The sequence below is a fragment of the Paramisgurnus dabryanus genome, chromosome 4 (assembly GCF_030506205.2).
Source record: "Paramisgurnus dabryanus chromosome 4, PD_genome_1.1, whole genome shotgun sequence".
NCBI classification, from domain to species: Eukaryota; Metazoa; Chordata; class Actinopteri; order Cypriniformes; family Cobitidae; genus Paramisgurnus; species Paramisgurnus dabryanus.
Window position 1 is genome coordinate 32,348,748 of NC_133340.1, and position 26,721 is coordinate 32,375,468.

The window sequence follows — 26,721 nt, forward strand, 5'->3', positions numbered from 1 at the left end:
TTTCCATTGATGTATGGTAAAATCTGGAATCTGAGGGTACACAAAAAATTTAGAAAATCTCCTTTAACGTTGTCCAAATGAAGTCCTAAGCAACTGCATCCACTCACTAAAAGAAAGTTTTGATGTATTAACGGTAGAAAATGTATTTCTTCATGGGACATGATCTTTATTTAAAGAGACACTCCACTTTTTTGAAAATAGGCTCACTTTCCAGCTCCCCTAAACATGTGTTTGGGATAAACATTTGATTTTTACCGTTTGGAATCCATTCAGCCAATCTCCGGGTCTGGCGATACCACATTTAGCATAGCTTAGCATAATCCATTGAATCTGATTTTACGAAAAAATAGTGCCCGAAAATAGTCCCCTGCTATTAAAAGTTACGAAGGGGACTATTTTCGGGCACTGCGTAATATCATTGCGCCTGCTGCAGCCATGTTACGGCAGCAAAGTCCTTGATTATTAGAAAATCACAACTTTGATATTTTCTGTCGGTCTTAGTACACAATGGCCCTCATTTATCAAAAGTACGTACACCAAATTTCCAGCGTACACCTGGCGTACACCCAAAACCACGGTGACTTTGAGATTTATCAATATGGACGTTGGCGTACGGCACGCTCAAATCCTACGCCAGCTCAGGAGGTGGTGTACGCACATTTTGAATTAGTGCAGAAATGCGCAAACAATTCCTAACACACAAAACGCACTGACAAACTAAAATATATGATATATTATGACCCACTATAAAAAAACAAAAACATAGTAATTATAAACTTCATTGTTTATTTTTATGCAACATGTACTTCAATGTTTAATTTGTGAGACTTTACCAAAGCATTTGATTTGTATGCATATGTATTCCTTCAGTTGAGAGCCTGGGCGCTTTACCTGACGTTTCAGGGCAAAGCATGTGAGCGGAGCGGAGCGTACCTTGAGCGGTGCGGTAATATTACCATCAAAGCGCCTCTCTAAAAACTCCGCTCGCTCAGCACCGCTCGTTGAACCCAGAACGCCCTTTGATAATTTGCTAGTTCGAGAATCTGTAAAAACGTCTAGCAATAAGTTATGGAATTCAAGCCTTATACATAAATGTAAAGTAAAAATCAAAGTTTAGATTGGACAGGAAGAAAACAAAGGAAGTGCGGAGAGACTGTAAAAGTTAGCAAATATTCATCCTGGAATCTGAAGCGGCACATTGCAAAAAAAACACGAGATGTGCTACGAAAACATGGTAATAATGCATCAAAAGGTAAGCTAGTTACATACCATTCGATGATAAATAAATAGCTACACATGAATAGGTAAGGTAAAATGCTTGTGTTGAATGGAGCCATAAATCCGATCATGATGACATGCGGACAAAATCATGGCCACGAAATATCTTTTATGCTACATTATGGACACTTCTTTTTCTTATTTAGTCTAAAGTATGGCCATAAATATAAAATTCGTTCCCAATATTCAACAGTTTGTTCCTTGGAATTAATTATTATAATATTTCGTAATTACTATTACAATTATTATTACTTCAAATTATGAATTAGCCTAGTAAAACATGTGGATGTCGTGGAAACAAATTGTTAATTTGAATTATATTCGGAGCTCCGTATCAAACTGGATCTTAGCTAACAAACAACTGTATGTAAATACAGAAAAACACACTACAAAAGTTACTAAATCATTTTAAAATATTATTTTAAAAAAACTTAACCGAACCATTAAGCAGACATATAATTTAGATGTAGGCAATAGTAAATAATAATAATAATAATAATAAATAATTATTCTTCTAAATATCAATTAAGCGTCATTTATAATAAAAATAATAATACAAATATTACAAAACGTCATGCAATTATTAATGTGTCTTTAATCCCGCTCTTTAAACTCCCAAATAAAACAATTTTGTTTCTTTCCACTTCCCTGGTTTGTCTTCTTTGCCGTCTTCCATGTGTCAATGTCGTAAAATGAGGGCGTGGGGGAGGTGGAGACTTGAATTTATATGGGCGTGTTATTCTAATGACGATCGTTTTCAGCCGCGGCATTTATGAAGGGCAGATATTGCTTACACCTGAATTTCAGAGGTACGCACAGCTTCATAAATCAGGCGTTGAGAGGAGTGTAAGCATAATCTTACGCCAACATATACGCCCGTTTCTACGCAAGAATGATAAATGAGGGCCAATGAAACTACAGAAGAGTCAAGTTTTAAATAGGAAAAATATCGAAACTCTTTGGTTATCTTTGAGCGCGATGCTTATGGTCTAATCAGATTCAATGGATTATGCTAAGCTATGCTAAAAGTTGTATCGCCAGAACTGGAGATCAGCTGAATGGATTCCAAAACGGTAAAAAAAAATGTTTAACTCTAGTGGAGCTGGAAAATTAGCTTATTTTCAAAAACGTTGAGTGTCCCTTTAATATCCTAATGATTTTTGGCACAATTTTTGTTGACATGTACAATGTATTGTTAGCTATAAAACATACCTGTGCAACTTATTATTGGTTTTGTGGTCCAGGGTCACATATCGTTCCTCTATGGAATCGCTGCGAAGAACCATTTTAGCACTTTAATTAGTCAATCCTGTGACAGTAATGATTTCAGAAGTCAAATCCTCTGAGGACTTAAGTGGAATTTGCTTTTTTTAGCACCAAAGCTGGTATTTTATATTCATTTATGTTCATAAATATAACAATTGCAATCCAGACTATCTAAATCCTTTAGATGCCCAAATCCACCATATTCTGCTGAAATCTTATAATCCCTCTGCGTGATACACTCTCACCTTATGGATATGGATTTTGTCATTCGTTTAAATTATTCATTACAGTTTCTTGCCATGTTAATTCTCTAGAGAGCTAATGATCAGTCCGATGTCAAGCAAATGTGAGACGGATGCTCTGATGTTTCTTGGAAGTCGCGTGTTTAGCGTAGCGTTAACATGCTCGCTTCTCTATCCTGCTTCCCAGAACGCATGCAGAGACTTCGTCAGACTGCAACGTGTGGCAGATTGGGTGGACTAATTCAGGATTAATTGCATGCTTGTTACAACAGGGCGCCCATATGGCCTCAAGCTCACTGGAGTGTCACTTTTGTGTCAAATCGCACATTTGCTCGAAGAAAAAAGCAGGATGGGGGAGGTTATTGCTATAAATTGTGTTGTGTTTCTTGATTCTGTTGAATCCGCAGAAACGTCCAAATCCTGCTGGCATTTTATACGCGGATCTTCCTGAATTGCCGGTGGCAGTTCCGTGAGATTGAAGAGAACGTGATTGAGCGCTATTCTCGGGTGAAGAATTGCTCTCAATGAGGAGCGAGAGGTTACGTTGTGTATTCAATCAAAAATCTAAGACGCTGAGATGAGGGAATTCATAAGCATGTGAAAAGCACGGTGGAAGCCATTTAGGCTTGTTTGGAGTCGATGTCGCCCAGATGTTCAGGATGGGATCCATTTCTCGGCAGTAGAAAGCTATTAGAATCAAAAGGTCCCCAAATGCTTGTTAGCTTTACGAATCCATGATCTGATTGGAAGTTTGAGGAAAAATGCAAGCATGCTCCAGAATTTGCTCGAGAGCTTGCCTTTGTTTCAGAATGCTTCATTGATGATCAGTTATGGCTTTAAGCAAAGGAACAACATGAGAAAATCGATCCTTATTATTACTTTCACGGTTCCTATCCTGCGGCTGTTCAACATTTCGCAAACGCCTGTGAATTATCCAAAACGGAAGGCTCAATTTACTTATTGCTTTGACAATTCCAAATTTATATTGTGACATTTTCCTCAGAGAATATTGAATATGACATTTAACTCTATTGGTTTAACAGAATACAGACAATAAAGTCTTTTCTTGGCAATGACCTATTGTATATAAATGGACGTGAGTTCCATGCTTTGGTCTGCACCGGCAAACCTCTCCATTCTTTCCCCCCTTACCTGTCACAACAAAGAAACTTCAACTTTCCCCACTCCGCTTGGAAACTGGTAAAGTACTCGGATGAAAAAAAATGTACAGTGATCATTGGCAACAGATGTTGGCCTAGCTGATTTTATTGTCTCTCTTAACTCCATATGCTTGCTTTTATCATCAAAACGTCACCACAGCTGTCTCTTTAATTCAATTAAAAAAGTGACCAACAAAAGGTTTCGCAGTGTTGTTAAAGCAAATGTTCAAGGGTGTTTGTTCTTTTGTGCTCGCGCACAACCAATTAGAGGTGCTTCAATCGAAGTGTGAAATCTACTACCAAGAGAGATTTACAGAGCAAGTGACAAACCAGTTGGCTGTGAGGATCGAGAGGAAGGTGGCAGGCGGGCTGTTTGCCGTGTGCCGTAAGGCTCTCGCTGTGTGTTTGGCTCTCAGCTATTTCCCTGCAAACATATCACACATCACGACAAATCAAGTCTCTCTTTTGAGATAGATAGATGGATGGATGGACAGACAGACAGATGGATAGATAGACAGACAAAATAAGATAGATGGATAGGTAGATAGACAGACAGATAAAAATAATAGATGAATAGATAGATGGATGGATTGACAGACTGACAAGATAGAATAGACAAACAGGATAGAAAGGAAAGATGGATAGACAGACAGACAGACAGACAGACATACAAGATAGGGCAGATAGATAGACAGACAGACAGACAGGATAGACAGACAGGCAGACGGACAGACAACATAGGATAGACAGATAGATAGACAGACAGACAGACAGACAGACAGACAAGATATATAGACGGACAGACAGACAGTTTAGACAGACAGACAGATACTGTAGACAGATAAGATAGATAGACAGACAGACAGACATACAGACATACAGACAAACAAGATAGGGCAGATAGATAGACAGACAGACAGACAGAATAGACAGACAGGCAGACGGACAGACAACATAGGATAGACAGACAGACAGACAGAGAGACAAGATATATAGACGGACAGACAGACAGTTTAGACAGACAGACAGATACTGTAGACAGATAAGATAGACAGACAGACAGACAGACAGGACAGATACGACAGACAGATAGACAGACAGAGAAACAAGATAAGACAGACGGACAGACAAGATAGGAAAGATAGATAGACAGACAGACAGACAGACAGACAGACAGACAGACAGACAGACAGAATAGGTAGGACAGACAGATAGACAGACAGACAAGATAGGAAAGATAGACAGAGAGGATACATAAGACAGATAGACAGACAGACAGACAGACAGACAGACAGACAGGATAGGTAGGATAGACAGACAGACAGGCAGACAGACAGAGAGACAGACAGACAGAGAGACACACAGACAGAATAGATAGGACAGACAGATTAGATAGGACAGACAGATAGACAAACAGACAGACAAACAAGATAAGACAGACAGACAGACGTCAGACAAGATAGGAAAGATAGATCGACAGACAGACAAGATAGGTAAGACAGACAGACAGAAAAACAAACAGACAGGATAGTTTGAAAAACAGACAGACAGACAGACAAAAATAGGATAGATGGACGGACAGACAGACAAACAAATAAAATAAGATAAATGGATAGATAGGAAAGATAGATAGACAGACAGACAGGATAGGTGGACAGACAGATAGACAGACAGGCAGACAGGCAGATAGAAAGAGAAGATAGGAAAGATAGACAGACAGGATAGATAAGACAGAAAGTCAGATTAGATAGGACAGACAGACAGACAGACAGACAGACAAACACGATAAGACAGACAGACAGACAGACAGACAGACAGGCAGACAAGATAGGAAAGATAGACAGACAGACAGATAGGATAGATAAGACAGACAGACAGACAGACAAAATAAGATAAATGGATAGATAGGACAGACAGACAGACAAAAATAGGATAGATGGATAGACAGACACACACACAGACAGACAAACAAAATAAGATAAATGGATAGATAGGACAGACAGACATATGGACAGACAAGATAGGAAAGATAGATATACAGACAGACATGATAGATAAGACAGACAGACAGACAGACACCTTATATTGAACACATGTTAGATTGCTCCCTTGATAGATATAAAGACAGATAGACAGATAGACAGATAGATAGATAGATAGATAGATAGATAGATAGATAGATAGATAGATAGATAGATAGATAGATAGATAGATAGACAGATAGACAGATAGATAGATAGATAGATAGATAGATAGATAGATCTTATATTGAACACATGTTAGATTGTTCCCTCTGTGACCTCATTACACATTCATCCCCTCACACTTCTCATTCTTTCTTTCTTTGCATAATGATCTGTAACTAAATGCAATCAGATGGCATTTAATCCCTGTTTTGTGCGAGTTTTAGGCGGAGTAGGAGGTCAAGGTTCAGCCACAAGGGGCTGAACTCTTCTAATTGTTCCCGTAGAATGAGGTCTACATCTCTTTTAAATCGCTTTCATTGAGTCACGTTTTGAATTCTGTGCTTTGACTGTTTTACAAAGACTAAATTACCGACTGTGAGAATGAGAGCGGCAGATACTTAAAATGTAAAAAAGGCCCCCAGACAGGGATGTCACGCCAGAAGTCGGCAGAAGGGAAACTCCACACCCAGAGGCCAAAGTCTTTCTAGCGCCAAGCCAACAGCAGACAACGGCACATCTGGCCATCAGCGCATGTTCCTTTGAGTTGAATGTAGATTTCACTTTGCTGGAACAAATGCAGAAGCATTGAGGATTTTCACACTAGATGCTATAGTGTGGCACATTGCGCCCGACCTTTCAGAACACACAGGAGCCTTTGAAAGAAAACTAATTCTTTGACCTTGAGTCTATTGGGTAGATGTGCCGTCAGGACGGCAAGATTTAATCATGCTTTTAACCCCTTGCCCTGATCCTCACAGACTGAAGACTTTCCCAATAGAGTGGTTTAAATGTTGTGAAACATTTTATCAACATTTCACATCATGTTATGTGCAAAGCCACGGCAGTTACAGTATGACGGCAAGCAAGAAATAAGACGAAGGAGACATCGGGGCTCTCTGGGATTGTTAGTCATCTGCTGGGATGAGAAAGGTGTTGTGGGGGAGGAGGTTCCACGCTTTCTTTCTCCATTACTTTAATTGTTTCCAAACCATTTGGCCTTGAACGTGCACCAGTCTATACTCAACACACATGCTTCACCACACTTAACATTCCTCGGCGCGCAAGCCCTTAATCTTTCCTCCACTTTCCCTGTCATTTAAACGTGAGGAGGGTGATATATGGCGTTGAGAGACGCACCGAAACGTCAAGAGGATCTTTGAAGGCTTCATCCGCGGGCGCTTTGTCTGCAGGTCTGACGGATCGCCTTTGTTCTTTATTTCTTCATTTATTCGCGACTTATTGCTTCCAATGTAATTTCGAGAAAATTGCATTTCGCGTGGCACTTTATATATCAAACTCCAGCTGGAAATGGGTTTTACATTTCTAAAGTCCTATTCAAAGCAAGGGCACAAGAGTTGAAAAATAGGATAACCTCCTTTTTTCGCCAAGACAAATGGAGCCCAATCGTACGCAAGGTCAATGATATTGTATTTCAGTATAAATATTACTAATGTTATCTTTCATTTATGCTCAGGTAGAAAGCATCCCGGGTAATTTATGACCCGAGGTCTTAGACTAATACAGGTTAACCGACCTCATGTAGTTAAAGGAATTCAAACCTGTGTACAGTAGGATATTCATCCAGACCCACTGTGACAGGTCAGAAATGATCTATGGCTCTCCACCCGAGTAAAAACATACTCGAGTCAAACCCTCCCTTTCTTTCCCACCCCGAATGACAGATGTGTCTCACCCCACACCCCCGATCCCCCATCACACACACACAAACACACCACCAGCCCCCATTTTCCTTCACCGGTCCTTTAGTTTTGCCTACAGGCAGTGCTAAGTAGGAAATGTGCCTGCCACATGATATCTTAAATTTTCCCAAAAGTTTCCTATTTCCTGTGTATTTTCCGAGTCATAGACGTTTGTGAAAAATCACACAATCGCCCGTTCGTTCAAAATATGGTGCAAGGCATTGTGGTCTCTGAGCAATAGCTCCTAAACTTCGAGCCAGCTGTATATGTGTTTCGGAGCAGCCGGAAAAAATCTTTTGTCATTTGTGCTCCAGATGTACCCGCTCTTCCGCGACTTCAACTGTTCTCGGTGATTTAATGAAGTATTGTGTGTGTGTCGTGGCGAGTGATGTAATTCGAAGTCATTGTGAGCTCTTACTAGGTAAGGAGCGTGAAATAAAACTCTTCAGAAGTTTGCCATGCTTTAGCGGCGCAATAATTAAAATGTATTCAAAGAAACTGGATCTACTCAAAGTCTGCTAGTTTCAATTTCCTCTTTCGGACTACAGTCAGGAAACATTTACAGACTAGTGCTCGATATGGACTTTTAAATGGCATGAAATATTATTTGATATAACAGGTGAATCTGTTCGAAAATGTGAGCGGTGCAAAGGTCATGGGTTCGATCCCAGGATCACACATACCAATAAAACGTTCAGTCACTTTGGATAAAAACATCTGCAAATGTATACAAATACTTGAAGGCAGAAAATGCCACGAGTAACTAAAACTTGTGTAAGGTTTATTGGATGATACAAATTAGCCAAACTAGCCAAATTTGTTCGTAAAATGTGCAGACGTTTTAACAAACAATTCATGAATCAACAAAAACTTTCATACTAAAATTTATTTTAAATGTATGCAAAAATGTAAGAACAACTTAGACCACACATACGCAATAATCATGAACAAGGAAAAAATATATAAAATATATAACACAGATATATATTAATTATAGGGTTATTTTTCCTTGTTCAGGATTATTGCGTACTTGTGGTCTAAGTTGTTCTTACGTTATTGCAAACATTTAGAGAACATTTTCAACCTGATCTCACGAATTTCCGTGGCATAGTCACAGAATTTTTTGCTCATTTTTCCGTGGCATTCTCACGGATTGTTTACTCAACTGTTTTGTCCTATTTTCTTACCATTGTCGCTTCGGTTTAGGGTTAGATTTACATAAAATTACATCCCTACCCAAACCCAACACTAACCCCAACGCCAGGCGACAATTGATTTAAGTTTAGAAAACTTAAATCGACCATTGTCGCTTGGGGTTTGAATCACTTTCTAACCCAAACCCCAACTCTAACCCCAACTCCAGGCGAGAATAGTTTTAAAAGCGGACGAAAACATGTAAAAAACCAATGAGCAAAATTACATCCTAACGCAAACCCCGAATCTAACCCTAACCCCAAGCGACAATGATGTAAAAATAGGAAAGAACGATAAAAATATAAAATGACACGATAAAGAAAGTCGTGCCACAGACATGAACAGCCATTGATAGAAATTTGTGCTGGGAAGGACGAAAAAGACATTTGTCTCCAGAGAGATGAAAAACAACGGAAATTCGTGTCATCAAACACGAATAAATAAATCAAAATTTCCGTTACTATAACACGACTTGCCTTGAGACTGTGTTGAAATTTTAGTATAAAAGTTTTTGTTGATTCATGATTTGTTAGTTAAAATGTCCGAATGCATATTTCACGAACAAATACGTGCGTACGCATGCTTAGTGAATGAGATTGGAAGGTTAACCGTTTCAAACCCAAAGTGAGATTAGTTGTAAATAATAAAAAAATACGCAAAACCTGGCAGAAATTAACAAAATCCAGTATGCAGTTTTTATAAAACAGCCATCATTCCTGTAATGACAGAACTGTTTCTTTTGGCCATTAGTGATAGGCAGATGGCTCGACTTGTAGATTTATAACCCCATTGTTCTGTTTCTCCATAACAAAAACACACTGTTTCCTGTCCTTCTCTACCCTTGCTTAGCATTCAGGGTGGAAAACTGTTTGTAACGTAACTGGGGGGAAAAGGAGCCACGGATAATGTGCCATGGAAGGTTAGAGGTCCCTATCAGAGTCTGTAAAAGTCTTTGAGAAAAGAGCAAACGCAAACGTGTGGGAGCATGTGAGCGTAGTTAGGATTGTGTGAGACAGTAAAGTGTGTTTGGGGGTCACGAGGTGCGAGTGGGTTCTTTTGAAATGTATCACATTATACTCCCCGCTGTGGGAGAGGTCTGTGAGTCTCGGTGACCTGATGCGTCATCTGGATGCTCAGCCGGGTGCTATGTCCGACGGGATTAAAAAGACCGGCTTATCGGACGGTCTGATTAAGTAGTGAATGTTTTGTCAGGTTACTTAAAAATGTGACGTTGAAATGAACTGGTTTAAATGAAAAACTATTTGTCTGAATCAACCTGTTTATTTTAGGTAGCATCAGGGGCGTAGCACAGAATCTTGGGTCTTATGCAAAGACAATGTGTCTATATCCACACTAATTATCACAGCTTTTTTAATATAAGTGTATACACACATGTATATTACTGTACAGTTAGCTCACACCAGTGATGCATGGGCTGATTCAAAATGAGTGGGTGCCTGCAGTCATCCGTGGTAACGAGTCATCCAAAAATATTTTTAATGATATTCGGGGTCGCGGTCGGTCGGGCCGTTTGAAATAAAGATGCCAATTAAACCTTTGTAATTTATATAGTTTACAATAATATAAAAAACACACTATAGCAACTAGTTCTATACGTCTATGGCCCAATGACATTACAATGAGCATTTACTACTTTAAATAAATGCGTGCCAGGAAGCGGGTCGGGTACAATATTTTTTTTAGTGGTCCGAGTTGCGAGCGGGTTAGTTAAAAACATCGGTCGGGTGCGGGTTGTTTATACATTGACCCGCACATCACTGGCAGATTAATAGAGTGCCACAAGAATGACGTATTTTTGTAGGCCAATCCCGCACTTAGCGGGACACTGGTTTCCTCGACGAAAAGCCCATTGATTTTTTCAAAAGAATTTTGGATTATCACAAAAATTAGCTCTGTGTTTAACAAAAGTTTTGGACACTTACATGTTTTGTCCAACAGGTTAATCTTCACAGATGAACACAAATATTATGATTTTTGAAGTCTAAAAGAATTTACTAGAAATAAAACTAAACAAATTTAGAAGTTGCGTTCATCTGTGAAGATTATCTTGTTAGACAAAACATAAAAGTGTTAAGACCTTTTCACACAGAGATTACGGAAAATACACGGAAAATGAGTCTGGGATTGTTTGATTTTTGGTTCATTCACACTGCCAATCGTTTTCCGGAATCTGTGCGTGCATTAACACACATACCATAAAGATCCCAAAAAGACGTGATGTATTTAAAGTCCTGCACTTGGTAGGTTTTATCCACAGCGTCTGAAGTTTGGTAATTATCTGTGATTTCTCTCTTGAGAAACAACACACGTGCATTTTTGCTTATGACAAGATAATAAGGAGTGTGTGATGCGCTGTTCTGTCATGCTGGTAAATGATCTCAGCTTCAGCATTCGTAAATGTTGATCTGCATTTAAAACCCTATGTCAAAGAGTTGAACATTTACGGGACGTGTTTGTGTTCACACAAAAGCCTATCTGCTAATTTTACGGACATTTTATGTGACCAAAGTGCCGTGCGAATGAGGATTTATAAACTCTTGTTAAACACAGAACTTATTTTTTGCGATAATCCAAAAGTCTATTGGAAAAATGTATGGGCTTTTTAGTGAGAGACAGTGGCGAGGCCAGACATTTTAAACTGGGTGGACCTTGGTGAAATAGGGTGGACCTTAATGTCTACAGTACTCTTAAATTACATAAATTTACATATAGTAGTGGTTAAATGGTTTACATTACTCTTTTTTGAGTCGTGGATCAAATAATTTTCAGATTAGCAAAAAATGTAAATAAGGAAAATAAAATAAGAACAAATAGAGAAATTATAAGCATATAAAATAGTTATAAATGAAGTATAACAGTAGAATTTAGGAACAGAAATTAAATCAAATGAATAATAACACTGTCCTCTTCATTCTATAAGTAAAGAATAATTGACGACGAGCCGTTGAAATATAAGAAAATAATGCACACCCAAGGTGGTTATGCGGCACGATGCAAAGCAGAGTGTGCATTATTTTCAAATAATTCAAAGGACCGGTGTCAATTATTTTGCTTGTACCACAGAAAATTTCATAGTAATTATAGTCTGTGTTTTTTGTATTAGTGTTTTAGCACATCATCTATCAGTTACCATTCAATTTAAACATTAAGCAAATGTGACTTACACAAATTAAAAAAAGTATTCTTTCTAAGTGCTAGGATAAGGATACTATTGTACATTTCAACATTTGATAGAGACATGACAAGAAATAGATGCTGAGTCAAGTATGTACTGTATTCACTATAATCCCATCAAGTGTTCACGGATAAGATAACTGTTTTTAATAAAGAGGGATGACAGAAATTGAAAGATCGCTCCAGTAGTGAGAAACTAAAAATTGTGATTATGTGAATGTGTGAAGGTAAAAAACATTCAAAGAGTAATCCAAAAACAAACATTGATGTTTTTCATCCTCCACTTTGTTAAAAATGTAATACAGCTCTATCATAATGTGATTGTTTCAGCTGGCTGCTATCATTAAAGTTTTAAGTTAGGACACCTGTGAGGTTACCCTAAAGTTAAGACCGTTTTTAGGATGTTTCGTCAAGTTAGGATGCTTCTGTAATACCACTTTCCTATCTGCAGTTAAGATAAGATAATGCATTTAGGAACATCATTCTGTAATAGCTTTTGTCTTAAATGAGGTCCTAACTGAAATTACCATGGTTACCAAACAGTTAAGATAAGATTTTAAAGTTAAGACTTTTCTGTAATACGCCCCCTGGTGCCTATTTTTAAGACAATTTAAAGGTTAGGTGTGCGGTTATTGAAAAATAATCAACACCTTTGGAACATTTCCAAACCAATAAGAATAAAGCATTCAACAGCCCCGTGCTATAAATTAAATATAATTTATCTTTTTGAAGCTACAAAAGTGATTTTCCTTTTGTCTTCTGTTGTTTGATTAACAGATGACACAACAGAAGTAGATTTTGTGAGGGTACTGCCAATTAAAATCGAATAAGCGGTTCCATATACAGATCCGATTTCTTTCTGAACTGTTTGTGTTTACTTTAACCGGTTGTTTTTATCGGAAAACTGCCAAGACTGTGGCATTTCGAGATAATTTTGGGTGTACGTGTCCTGTCAAGCGCAGATATTTTGTGTTTGCGTACTTTTTGAAACACGTGTGCTTATGTGTGTCCATTTGAGTATGTTTTGAGTAAACAGCTCACTTTGACATCATCTTGCACTCAAATTATTTAAAATGGCTTGAATGTTAAAGCAACACTATGTAGTTTTTTTTACCTTTAAATAATGTCTCTAAAAATATTTCAGTGATAGAACAATTTTTAACTGGACAAATTGTACTATTGCTGCAACCTGAGCAGCCTCCTTGCTGCTACAAGCACACTCTGAAAGTGGCGGTGGAGGGTAGGAAACACAGCCCCACCCCTCCCCCTGCCTGCAGAAGAGTGTCTGATAACAGGCACTGTTGCGCTTTTCAACCACACAGTGGAGCTGTAAGTCATTTTTACATGGAAACTACAGAGTGTTGCTTTAACATTTGCAAGGATAAGAAACATATGCACATGATACATTTTCTAAATAATTATTTATTTCTGAATGATGCGTATTTGAGCAATTATTCTTAAAGAGATTATTTTCATTTATGCGTGATTTCTTCTGCTTTTCCTTATAAACATTTTGTGTCTTTTCCGACTGGCTGGGCCAGCCGTCAATCTGTGTGGGCCAGTGCAACCCTGTCCCGCTAACTTCTGAGGTTAGCCTACAAAAATACGTCATCCCTGCGGCACTCTATTAATGATTTAATATTTTAACCTACAATTTAAAAAAGTTGTATATGATGCATAGTATATTATATATTATTATATTATGAAGCAGAAACAACACAATCTATATGTATCTACAATTTACATCTCTAAAGATTTTTCTCACACTTTACTTCGGTCTTTAGAGTATTATGGGAGCATTTATCATCTGTGTTTTGGGAGCCTGATACCACAATTTTTTGAAACTGGATTCCCAGAGTGGATAAATCTGAACATGACACCCTTGCTGTTTCGTTTGTACCTCCAATCTGTATATTTTGTGATATGATGATGTCATCACCCCACGCTGCGTGCATGCTGTGCTCATGGTAGGCATCTATTAGACGTGTACTAAAGCGTGTCAAACAAGTGCAGAACAGAGATTAAGCACAGAAACGCAGTATTATTGTTAAATAATAATACAAATTATTTCAAGGGTCCCTCACATGCCAGGGGCCTGTGTACTCAATCACCCTTTCCCCCCACTTACGACACCCCTGGGTAGAATTAATGAGCCCTTTTAAAGGGTAAAAATGCACTTCTTTAGGAAACAAGTGCACAGTTTGACTGTGATTGTGTATTCAATACAAAACCATTCAGTTTAGGGTCACTTACTCATTATTATATAGAATATTAGTAAACTTGTCAAACTATGGACTATGTATTGCTTAAAAAAAAAATCAAAGCTATTTTACATCTTTAGTGTATTCGCCACTTTACCCAAAATTTGTTCAAATGCTCTTTTGACTTTTTGAGGTTTTGAGATGCTTTTAAAACAGTTTTGAAAGAGTTTCTGTTTATTCTGGGCTGCCTTTCTTCATTAAATTTTCTCCACACAACTAATTTTAAACATTCAGAGATGCAGTTAGATCAAAAGAGTTTAAGATCATGAAAAGTGACATTAAACTTTAAATGGTCGTGCAGATTTCAAATGACGTAACGTTTCTGACTCCAATTATCACTGATTCGTTTAGTGAATCTATCAAACCGCTTTTGTCGCATGAGAGTTTGATTCTCCGCTCTCAATTGTGGAAGACGCTTTTTGAAATGTTGCAAATCGAGTCAGGCCACAGTTTATTTGAACAATAGAAAACAACTTTGTGTACTTTTCATTCATTCATTGATTCATAAAGAAGAGCAGCAGAAGCGACTACGGTGAATCGCTTCATTCAACCTTGTCAGCCATCTGGAATGTGAAATTTCCTCAAAACACTTTCAGTTAAAGTCAACAAACAAGTCTAACAACGGCTAGATTTGAAAGAACGAGCATGTTGATTGTGTATTCAAATTATCAATGCGTAACTGCAAATATGATGCTTCTGGTTTTGTGAAGATTTTTTTAGAGACGGCGTATTGTGGGAACATTGTGTGGAAAATCTGCGAGCGACATTTCAATTCATACAAAAACATAACTTAAAGCATAATTTAAATGTCTGTTTATTGTATTTACATTGACAAGTCAACAAAGGGTCTTTCTTCATGTCGAGTTTCAGTTTTGTTTGTTTGTTGTTGTTGCTTAGAAAGTCCAAAGCTAAAGAAGAACCACATGCGTTTTGAGGACCACACCGGCAAAGCCTTGCAAGTTAATGCTTGGTTTAAACTGCATAAGGGCTGAAAATGTGATATGTAATACGCATTCAACAGACCAGCTCTGGGATGCCCATAGTCTGACGTCTGGACGTATTGAACATTTTCAATGTATAGAAGTTCAAAAACGTGAGAACAAACAAAATTAATAAATTAAAAATAAACTTGAATGTTTATAACAACTCAGACTGAACGGACCCTAACGCCTTGCTTCGTCACTTTGTCTGAGGTTTCCCAGGAGTTCATCTGTGAGATAGTTCAAGATTTTGAAATTCATTCAGAAATCCTCAAAAACAAGCTTCCATGTGCACCAACGTTTATCCAAGGACTCGAGACCAACAATGAATAAGTTCGTCTGAACTAGAATTGATCTTTAACCCTTGTAGCGTCCAACTTATCGGGTTAAACCAGTAAGCGGCATCTCAAAATAGACGTCCAGCATTAAAAACGCAAGCGTTTAGCTTTCCACTCGGCGCTGTGGCGCTCTGCATCCTCTGATCGTTTTCAGTTTCACGTCAAACTTTGTAGTAAATATTTGCAGGGTTCTGCGGTGGCATTTCTTGGACGATGTAGACGGGGTGCCCGTAGTCGCCGCTGACCTTCTCGTAATGCGGGCAGTACATGCTTCCTGAGGTCCGCAGGGGAAAGATGATGTCACTGGGCTCAGAGCCGTTATTGTTGCTTCCTCCACTTGCCCCGCTGCCACGTTTGGGCAGCGTGTTCAGCGGTAACTGGGCGGAGCATTGGGCGGAGTGTTTTTGATGACGCCGACGCAGGAGCGCAATCAGAGCGATGATGATGATGATGAAGATAACGGCACCAGATGCTATGCCTGCAAACAAGGCCAATTCTGATCCGGCAGACCCCACGGACTCTCCGCTCTTTCCACCGGCCTCCCCATTCAGTATGGGGTCTAGACAAAGAGAGGGAGAAAGAGATATTAAATAATGTTGACCTATTAAAATAAAAAGGCACATTTTTATGAAGTAAAGAGTGTTTTCCGTCACTGAATAAAAGTTTTATGAGATCTATGCAAAAGACCACACAAAACTCGAAACGTTCAAAATTAAAACGGCACCAGTGATTTATATACAAAATTTTGAAATGTTACACCAAATTCTTGGCCTTTTACTTGTAATTCTTGAATGTTTGAAATATAGTTTGGAACTTGAAAGCCCTCCAAATTTAACCAACTTCTTTCTTTAGATCCAAACTGTGACTTTATAGTAAACCTCGAAAACTTCTCAGGAACCTTTCTGATTCATATTTAATATAATTAATCAAACTTTAATGTGTACTGTAATCATTACCACTTTTGAGGTATTTGTAATTATACTCCATGACGATTTTCATTTATTTTACCACTGTTATGCTGCGTCCACACCAAATGCGAAACTTTGCATTCCTCGCTCTAGATTACTCAAGGGATTAAACTTCACGTCATGCGTATTTTTCGCTTACGTTTAATATTTTCAACTTGTGGAGAATAGCACGAGTTCGCGTCTCGCGTCTTTGCATTGACTTTGTATGTAATCTACTCGCGCCAATCTTTGAATTTGTGTTTGGTGTGTACACAGCATAACACAATAATTGTATTTATTTTTTAATTTGGGGCTAAAATGTAATCTAGTGTTTCCTTAAGCTCTTAAACATGGATACATACCAACTTTGTTGATGACATCATTTTCTTTGTCGAAAGTGCTTTGATCCACGTTATTTTCTGGATATTTCGGGGGATATCTTGTAGGGTGGGGTTTTGCTGGGAACGAATCTGTTGGACCTAATAGCAAACATATACAGAAAGATTTACAATAAGCGAGGCAGCACATGTTTAGCAAAATGTAAACACAATATCAGACCACCCTCGCTTCTTTTTGGCTTTTAGGTATTATGCCCCGGGTTTTGAGATAGAATTGAATGAATTGGCTTATAGCTTTGACCATCTACCCACAATCCCAAAAAAGGGACAGCTGGCGTAGCCATAGGAAACAAGCTCACATGACATTTCAATTACACGCTGAGACACACTGACATAGACATCCTCCACTAAAGCAGTCCACGGTTATGGCAGGAAAGATCTTTATCATTGGAGTGACACAGGTGTACGTGTGGAGGACGGCGGTGCGGGTGGTACTCACTCTGTCCAACTCGCAGTACGAGCTTCATAGATTTGCTCTTACAAACTCCTCCGTCGTGGTTATCCAAACCTTCGACAGTACTGTTCGATGTGGCTGGAAGGGGGAGAAGATAAGAAAGTTCAGTCAAGCGAAAGCCATTATTTGCTCAAATCTACCATGTTTAAATTAAAATAAAACTATACGGCCAAAAATTTTCGATGTTCGGCCGAATGAGAATTAATATTACAAAACAATAACGTTTTTAATGACGAAATAACAACCAGGTGTTCACGCTTTATAAAGGCAGCAAACATGTCGGCAATGTGGAAGCAAAGTATCCGCTATTTTTGGCCAAATAGTTGTGGTTGCCGAACATTTGGTTCATCCCTAATCCCTAATCAGCAATACATATAACTTTTGTACCCTTTCTTATATTGAATAAACACCCTACATCTTGCAAATATTATTGTTAATGCCATCAAACCATTCCTCATTCTTCCCTTCATTTCTCTAACAGTCTTGTGTGGATGCAATATAAGGTTTAGTAGCTCTAAGTGAGTTAGTTTATGACCGGGTCAACTTTCCATATGTGTACTCATGGGTGCTTTAAAACCTTTAAAGTGTTCCTTGCGGACATCTGCATCACGTGTTTAGCAGTCGGTCTAAAAGTGTGCATTGTGTGTGCGCCATGCAGATGTTAAAGGTTCAGCTTGCCGGCACAAAGAGAAAAATCGCAGTTTTGCAGCAAGGCAAAGCTTCTTAACAGCTTGCGTTTGCTGGCAAATCCTCGTGAAAATCATTAAGAAAACGGGACGCTCATTCATAAAAACCACATGCTGTGAATAATAACGCAAACGTAATTACGCAGGTTCGAACTTTAAGGAAACTAAGCATATTAGCCGAGTCTTTTCACATCACTATCACAGAATATCAAGGATTTGCTTTGGCCGTCAATCCTCGGCCAGCTGAGTGGCTTGGTCAACGATTTAAAGCCCATTGTGCCTGCGCACACATGCTGTGTCCTCTGATAGCGGAGCTAAAGAATTCCATTGGCCGTAATCTCCCTTTCACCGCGAGGATTAAGACCAATCCCACACAAACAAATGGACTTCCCCTCCAAACTGCTTAGGGCACATGAAGAATAGAGTGGCCTGAAAGTGTGGGGGTAGGCACAGGGAGAGAGAGAAAGATCTAAAGAGGAGCGAGGGACTGAAAGATGCAGGGAACGCGAGCTTTTACCCAGCACGTACCAGTTCCCAACAACCGTTGCCACATTTGTGTGCAGCGGCCCCTCTAGATGTGACCCGACTCCTAGGCTTGAATGAAGCCCGCTCATTTCCTAACCACAACAAGCACACTCGATGCCTCGGGCCAGCGCTGCTCACCCAGTCACGAAGACGGGAACAAAGTAACAGAGTGGAGGTGGATAATTGTGGATACATACAATAACATAATTGTAGGATCCAGGCTGTTCGTTTCAGGTTATTTTTAGCTTAAGAAGACATTATATGAAAGCATTTAACTGTTTTAGTGATCATATTTTAACCACACGTCCTGTTTGTAGATTGATGCCGCTGGTGTCCCATCTAATGGTTCTCAAACTGGAGGGAAGGGAACGTGAGATGGTGCAGTTTTATGACATTTATAAATACATTAATTCATGTTAAATTCTGTGCAATTAAACCTCAGATAAGGCAACTAACCAACAGCACGACATTGTATCATTTAATATGTTTGTTATATAGTTTAAAATGGTTTTATGTCATGCATTACCTTTATGTGGGGTGGGCGCAAAGAATGCACCCTCACTTTCGTAACGCATTACAAGTAACGTGGATTACGTAATAATATTATTTTTTTGAAGTAACAAGTAAAGCATTACTTTATAAATGTACATATTAATATTTGAGTTACTTTTTTAAAAAAGTAATGCGAGTTACTTTTCAGTTTAATTAATTTGATGTAAAAAAAAACCTATGTACTGCATTAAACTGAACTTATTGACGTAGGTTTACGCACTCTATGCGTGCGGAGTTTCAGTCATTTTTGCGATGGAAATATGCAATTTTTGAATGCAGGCCTGAAAGAGATCAAGCCTCAGCAAAGTAAGAAAAAGTAACGCAAAAGTAATGCAAAAGTAACGTAAGCATTACTTTCCTTGAAAAGTAACTAAGTAACGCAATTAATTACTTTTTTGGAGATTAACTTAATATTGTAATGCATTACTTTTAAAAGTAACTTTTCCCAACACTGCTCACTTTTTGATCTTTTGTGAGTGCACTGTGTTTGTGCAAAAGTTGTGGGTTAGATACCTTGTGCATAAGTCGTAAGTATCTGCCAAATGTTAAATGTAAATGTCTCTCTATTTAAATACTTATTACTTCTATATCTTTATTGCAAAAATTCCAAATTGATCATAAAATAATGGTAGCTACTAGGGATGCTTAACGATTAATCGCGATTAATCGTTAGCAGAATAAAAATTTTTGTTTACATCATATATGTGTGTGAACTGTGTATAATAACTTTGTATAAATAAATGTACACACATGCATGTATATGTTTTAGAAATGTTTACATGTGTATATACATTTGTATATTTATGTATAATTTATATTATATATAAATATAAATACTTAATATATACTTTTTTTTCCTAAAAATTATACATGAATGTGTTCATATTTATATATATATATATATATATATATATATATATATATATATATATATATATATATATATATATATATATATACATATTTATTATACACAGTTTACACACATATGTGATGTAAACAAAAACTTTTATTCTGCTAACGATTAATCGCAATTAATTGTTTAGCATCCCTAGTAGCTACTCATTTTATTTATCTTATTTACAACAAAAAATGTCCCCAAAACGTTTGTCCTCTTAGTCTGATTGTGTCAACTCTTGCACGCATCACAGTTACATGCACGCGTTTTGACACGCACATACACGCGGCTCGAGTACTCGTGGAGGTAAGTCTCTTTGCAATCATTTAGGTCAGATATCAACATCCCTCAGGCTACGGGCCAAGCTGCCTCAAAAAATCACATCAAACCGATCCGTTTCATACTGGCAAAGGATTGAGGGATTTGGAGCGTGCAAATCTTCAAATCACATAAACGGCCATTAAGGAATGTGCCAGCTGAAAGGGGCTGAGATCAACACACGATAAACCGAACGATTGCCCCATTTGTGATCAAATGATCCTAATGACATCCATGCTAGGGGGCCAGCAACAGGACAGCCTTCCAATTGAGCATATTAAACTGGAGGCTTTACCCTACCCCACCGAAATGTACAAATAACAGACCGTAAAACAGATATGTGACAAAATAATAAATACCAACTTAACAAAAATACCAAGCTTCTTACAAAGACATCTTGTGTGGTAAATAAATACTCAATGCTCAAGTTCCATGCCCGGAAAAACACAGGGAACGGATATCTTAGGAGACAATTGTTGGATGTTAAAATTCCCAAGAGTGGGATCAGTTTAACATTTCTCTTATTTATTCTAGCTTTATGGGCGACGAGAGAAGTAAGAAAAGCAATTGTGATTCAGCGCTCGAGATAGATGCGTGGCAATAAACTTACAGATGATGTAATAATCTTTTCCTTTCACGAACTCCAGGCCCCACAGGTTGGGACTGAACTCTTGAAACTTGAAGGTGAACTTCACGTCTTGGTCCGGCTTGTCACAGTTGAGCAGCGCCACATCCCCGTTAGCGACGTGACAGGTCTCCAATTGCTCTTTGGTAACAAGATAAACCCGGAAGTATTCGATGTTTCTCTGCTCAGCGGTGCCTGTCTTGATTCGTGGACACACAATGTCCATTTTGTCCCCGATCTGTGGGTAAAGTACTATACCCTTTCCTGGGACGAACCTATAATTAGGAAACAAGGTGATGTGAAAATTAGTCATTGGATTAAAAAACACATACTTGCATAATAACTTATTTCTACATTGTTTTTAAAATGTTTTGATGATTCTCATTCATCAAAGTAAAAACAACTTTATTTTAAAGTACGTATTTTTACATTTAAATGTTTCACCTGACGTGAAACTAAAGTAAAATTTAATCCAACTTTTCACTTTTTACAGTGCAAGGTCATGACAAAGATTGAAATCAATGTGATCCTCGAAATCATTGATCCTCGTAAACTTCTTATTAGTTTATGAGACTTTAGTCTGGATTTCACAGAAAGGGTCACCAATATCATCAATTTCTTTAACTAAATCAATAAAGGACATTAGCTGACACAAAACAGTTTTATAGCTTTATTATCCTCACATACCAGACTGATTCTATTCGGAGGACTTAGTTGAATATTTGACTCCACACCAGCCTAACAATAAACCCGACACACATTATGTCATCGAACCAATTTAGAACAATAGCCAGAAAACTTTTGTTAAATTACACAAGGAAACCAGGGCTGTTCCCTTCCCTGTACTGTAAAACAAGCAATCAACAAAAATAGAACGAGACAAGCAATTTCCTCCAGCTAATATTTAGAGCAGAAAGAAAATGCATTTAAATCATCTGCATATTGGGAGCTTGGCTCAAACTTTATTTTCTTTATTTTCTTCTTTCTTTTTGACTAATGTTTTTTACATTCCAGTCTTTTTTGTTTTCAATTTTCTTTCCGCACTTCCCTTTAAAAAGTTTTTCAATGCAATTAATAAATCGCCAATCTAACTGCCTGTTGGCTGTCGTGCATCTGCTCTTAAAGGGATAGCTCACCCAAAAATGAAAATGATGTCATCATTTACTCACTCTCATGTTGTTACAAACCTGTATACATAATTAACACTGAATAAAATATATATTTTAAGGAATGTTTGTAACCAAACCGTTCATAAGCCCCATTCACTTCTTTAATCCTGCTATGAAAGTGTACGTGGCTCATGATCGGTTTGGTTATCAGAAAAAAAGAAATGTATACAGGTTTGTAACAACACGAGAGTGAGAAAATGATGACAGATTTTCATTTTTGGGTGTATTATCCCTTTAATCATGAGCATTCACTCATTTGCAAATCCATATATTAAGTAAATAAAAAAAAACTCCAAATACTTGTATGTATTAAACGTAAACTTTTATAAATGTACCATGAAAAAGTTTGACACGTTCCCATCGTTAACCAGAATAAAAGGGTCGCTTTCTAAGACTAGCTTGCATTCTCATAAAGTCATTAAAAGCCAGAAATAAAGAGACCCTCGAGGTTCTGCTGGGGGTCCTAAGAGGACAGGAAGCTTTAGAGCCCCTCCTCCACCCCCCCCGCAGTATACCAACCTCTGTGTGGATCTTGCATTGAACAAACCGGGATGGGGGTTGGACCGTGCCTTCATCCCCGAACACCTTTTGTCTCCGAAGCCCTGTGACAAAGATTACCCACTGAGCTACTGAAACTCATGAAAACCGATTACAACCTGCAGCAAAGCCTGACTACACTAGAGCTTAGCATCTTAAAGGAACGTTATCCTGCATTTAAACAAAACCGATCTTTTTGAATGCTGCCCCGGGACGGTGAAGATGTTACCTAGGCAACACGTTCTTGGTTTAAAAGATGTCCCAGGTGAAAAAAGTGCAAAAAACTTCACCCAAATTTTCATAATTTACCACTCTCAAGTTGTTCCAAACCTGTATAAACTTTGTTTTGCTGAACACAAAGATATTTGTAATCAAGCAGGAAACAAAAGCACCATTGACTTCCATAGCAGGAAAGAAAAATACTATGGAGGTCAATGGGGCTCAAAAACTCTTTAATTACAAACATTGGTAAAAAATACTTTTCGTTGTGTTCAGCAGAACAAAGAAATTTCTACAGAACTTTTATTTTTGGCTGAACTATTCCTTCTAAGCGTACTCAACTTTGCTATTTGTTTCAACACACCAAACATCTGTTTACGTATTAATATACTTTTTTGAAGTACACTTTGGTATTACTGAAGTAGAACTATACTTTTAATTATAGCACACAAATAACAATGTAATAAAAATGTACTTACTAAGTATATTACCTTGTACCTAGGGTACTACAAGTGTGAAATCTAGACAGCATGGACAATTTAACCCAGCGAAAATGCTTACTATAATCCTAAATGTTAAAGACAACGCCAAAGCATTTTTTAGCCAAACTGACCAAATGGCAATCTATCTCCATGTGCAAGTTTACCATTAGACGACCTCAAAAAGAGTATGTATACTACTTTGGCAGCTGAATAACAAGTCAGCTGTATATAAATCAAATAAAGTAGCACTTGTCTTAGTTAAGTGCCTTTCACTTTCTTGTAGCAAAGTGCACGGAAACTATCTGTATGCAGAAAGGTGCATTAGTGTTGAAAGACCTTGGACATCCATTCACTTCAGCCGAGGAAGAAAATCTCTACATGGAAATCAGTCAAAAGCTATTCATCTATACTGTTACATTTCTCAACTTCAGCAAAGTCTCTATAGTTGGATTGCTCACAATGAAGTGCAGTCTCATTTTCTACAGTCTAAGCAAACACCAGGGTACTTAAAGTTTATAAGATGACCTACAACATCACCATATAATTTATGCACTACATTGCATTTACGTGGGATTTTGGAGAGGGTGCGCACAGGATGCTTATTTAAATACATATGATGTTTGGGTACGTCTAAATTGGGAAGTTTTTAAAACCTTGAAAATCCAGAGTAACCCAAGCTGGCCTATTTACAGTGATATCAAATAAAGATTTCTCTAAAGGCAATGAAACGAGTACTACATCATCTCAGTGTTGCTGCCAATAAAGCATCATTGTATCAAACAGCCCGCAGTCTGGTAAGGTGGGTGGTCTTTCACCAAAGTGTCACTGATTATTTGCTTAGTGGTCTGTCTTGTGTTAAGATGTCAAGACATGGAAAAATCAACAAGTTAAACATATAAATGAAACTGAAATCACATGTACTTACATGCTGTTGGATGTATTCCAATAGATTGACTCTAAGATAGTAGACCGGGCCAGTTTGACTCGGCAAAGCACAAGAAGAGCAGCCAATAAATAACTCCAAATAGTTGTATCCATTACTGTGTAAATTGAGTCCACCAGTACAAATGTGATATTATAATCGGGATGTCTCTACAAGTAAGAGATCCAAAGGCACAAATGGGTCACTTGTACGCGAAGAATCCGATGCGTAATGCGCTCACTTGTAAAAAAAAAACAATTCGCCAGAATCCTCTAAAACATCATCTTCTGTGCAACTGACACACTACAGGATTTTCTTTACGAAATAATCCATGCAATAAGATTCTTTAGATTAAAATACCCTAATGCGTCCTTTGCGTAAAAGCGCAAATTGAGATGAATGCAGAAGAAATACTAAGTAGTGCAGAAGCCTTGCATGGGCAACATCGCTGTGTGAAAATAAGATGTAGTATGCGAGCAGGATCAGTGCTTCGTCTGTTCTTCGTCTTTGCATTCAACTCTGCCAGTCTTCAAGTGCCCTCAAGACGTGCTCGGAGACTTCTTAGGACAACCCAGTGTTGCGAGTAGACTCCGCCCACATCGCTCACGATTGGCTGACGCTGAATTAGGGACACTGAAGTTTAAAATTCTTACATTAACGTATTTCACTTTTTATAATGTGTAATTAAAAACATATGTTATTGTACAAATGTTATTCATAAAAACAAATGGTTTATGTTGGTCTTACACTCTGGTATGGTGGGTTGTATACCCAAAACACACTAGGTTACATAAAATAATTTTTAAATGGTTTTATTGGTAAACATCTGACACTTCATAATGTTATATGTAATGGAAATCATACGACGTTGTACGGTTACTTTTGGCATACATACTAAATATAGGGAGGGAGCACGCAAAGACGTGACGTTGTGTTTATGCAATAAATTACTAATCTTTTATTTTAATATACTAAACCTGTATGTAAACTTGTCCTACTCACCTCATGACTTTAATCCGAGGTAAAAATTCACTTAGGTCTTGAAAATCTGCAATATTAACACGCGTGACGCATTTCGTCATGCGTCCAACGGTCACAACCATCCTCAGAAATGTGCGTTTACCTCACAGATTAGATAAACATTTCGAAAACAAATCGACTGAAACATTTGGTCCACGGCACGACAACTTGTTTATTCAACACCCTGTTTGTACTGTTATCAAAGGAAAAACTAACAGGTTAGAGATAATTGGATGATGAGGTGCGAGCGCATTTGCGCTTTCATCGTCTAGTCTGCGCTCGTGCGCGGAAACAGTTGTGTATTTGCGCCTTTGACCCCGCGTTAAATTAACAGAGGTGTAAATGAAGCAATTAATTAGACTGGGGATTGGAAGTATTTAGGTGATAGTAACATCCTGCAAACAAAATGTTTACACACTAGATGCTGTGTCGAAATTCACATTCTGTCTGACCTTAATAGTATTAGAAATTTGAATTAGTATGTCCCACACACAGTATGCATCCTTAAAGTACCCGGATGTTGCGTTGATATACGCATAAATCAGTAAATAGTTGTTTAATGATTATACACTGAATTAATAAGTGCAGGCTTACTGAATTAATAATTTAAATAACATTTATAAATAATAAATGAAGAAACCCTCCAAAAATGCATTTTTGTAATGTTTGTGACTGTTAAAAATTACAAATTGTGATTAGGGAACTGCAGTTTTCCGTTTTATGTTAGTATGTCTCTCAGTACTTGCACACAAATGCTCCTTTGCACCACACACTTGCTTTAATTTTAACAAGCACTTTATGCTTTGCATTAAAAGTTTAAATTTTTCTATGTAAAAGTACATAGATTTGAGTGTGTAGCAAACAAGTATGCGGGTACTGGGACATACTAACAAGTATCAAACACTCCATGCATTTTGGCTTTTCTTCATTTACTATTTCTTATTAAATGTTTCCTATATAGTTTAATTCAATAAAGCATACATTTATTTATTTAGTGCAGCATCACTATTTGTAAAATTGTGGATGGTAGTGTGTACTTCAGTTTCTCATTTAAAATGGCAGACCACCCAGGTGCTTTAAGAATACTATTTTCACAAAATTACAATTTTTAAAAGACTATTTAGTACTGATTTTGCACATACTGGAACATGGTCAATAACACGCTGCTT

At 37.8% G+C, this 26,721-nt stretch overlaps 1 protein-coding gene across 2 annotated transcripts; it reads right to left on the reverse strand.

Annotated features, from left to right (window-relative positions):
- Positions 1–15,278: 15,278 nt before the first annotated feature.
- On the reverse strand, positions 15,279–25,088 carry efnb2b (ephrin-B2b). Of its 2 annotated transcripts, none has more exons than XM_065254200.1 (5): positions 24,536–25,088; positions 21,189–21,478; positions 17,585–17,677; positions 17,110–17,226; positions 15,279–16,359 (listed from the first exon to the last, which is right to left on the reverse strand). In XM_065254200.1, exons 1-5 carry the CDS (start codon positions 24,646–24,648, stop codon positions 15,962–15,964), a joined length of 1,011 nt encoding a protein of 336 aa, XP_065110272.1. In that variant the 5' UTR covers positions 24,649–25,088; the 3' UTR covers positions 15,279–15,961. The 2 variants fall into 2 exon arrangements, with proteins under 2 accessions (XP_065110272.1, XP_065110273.1); XM_065254201.2 differs by lacking the exon at positions 24,536–25,088 and adding an exon at positions 22,892–22,996.
- Positions 25,089–26,721: the final 1,633 nt, after the last annotated feature.

Excerpts from the sequence above, each read along its gene's own strand:
- efnb2b (XM_065254200.1), bottom strand. The coding sequence starts at position 24,648 with ATGGATACAACTATTTGGAGTTATTTATTGGCTGCTCTTCTTGTGCTT. Across the intron at positions 17,227-17,584 it reads CGTACTGCGAGTTGGACAGA|GTCCAACAGATTCGTTCCCA; the intron begins GTGAGTACCACC and ends GTTTGCTATTAG. Across the intron at positions 16,360-17,109 it reads TGATGTCATCAACAAAGTTG|ACCCCATACTGAATGGGGAG; the intron begins GTATGTATCCAT and ends CTCTTTGTCTAG.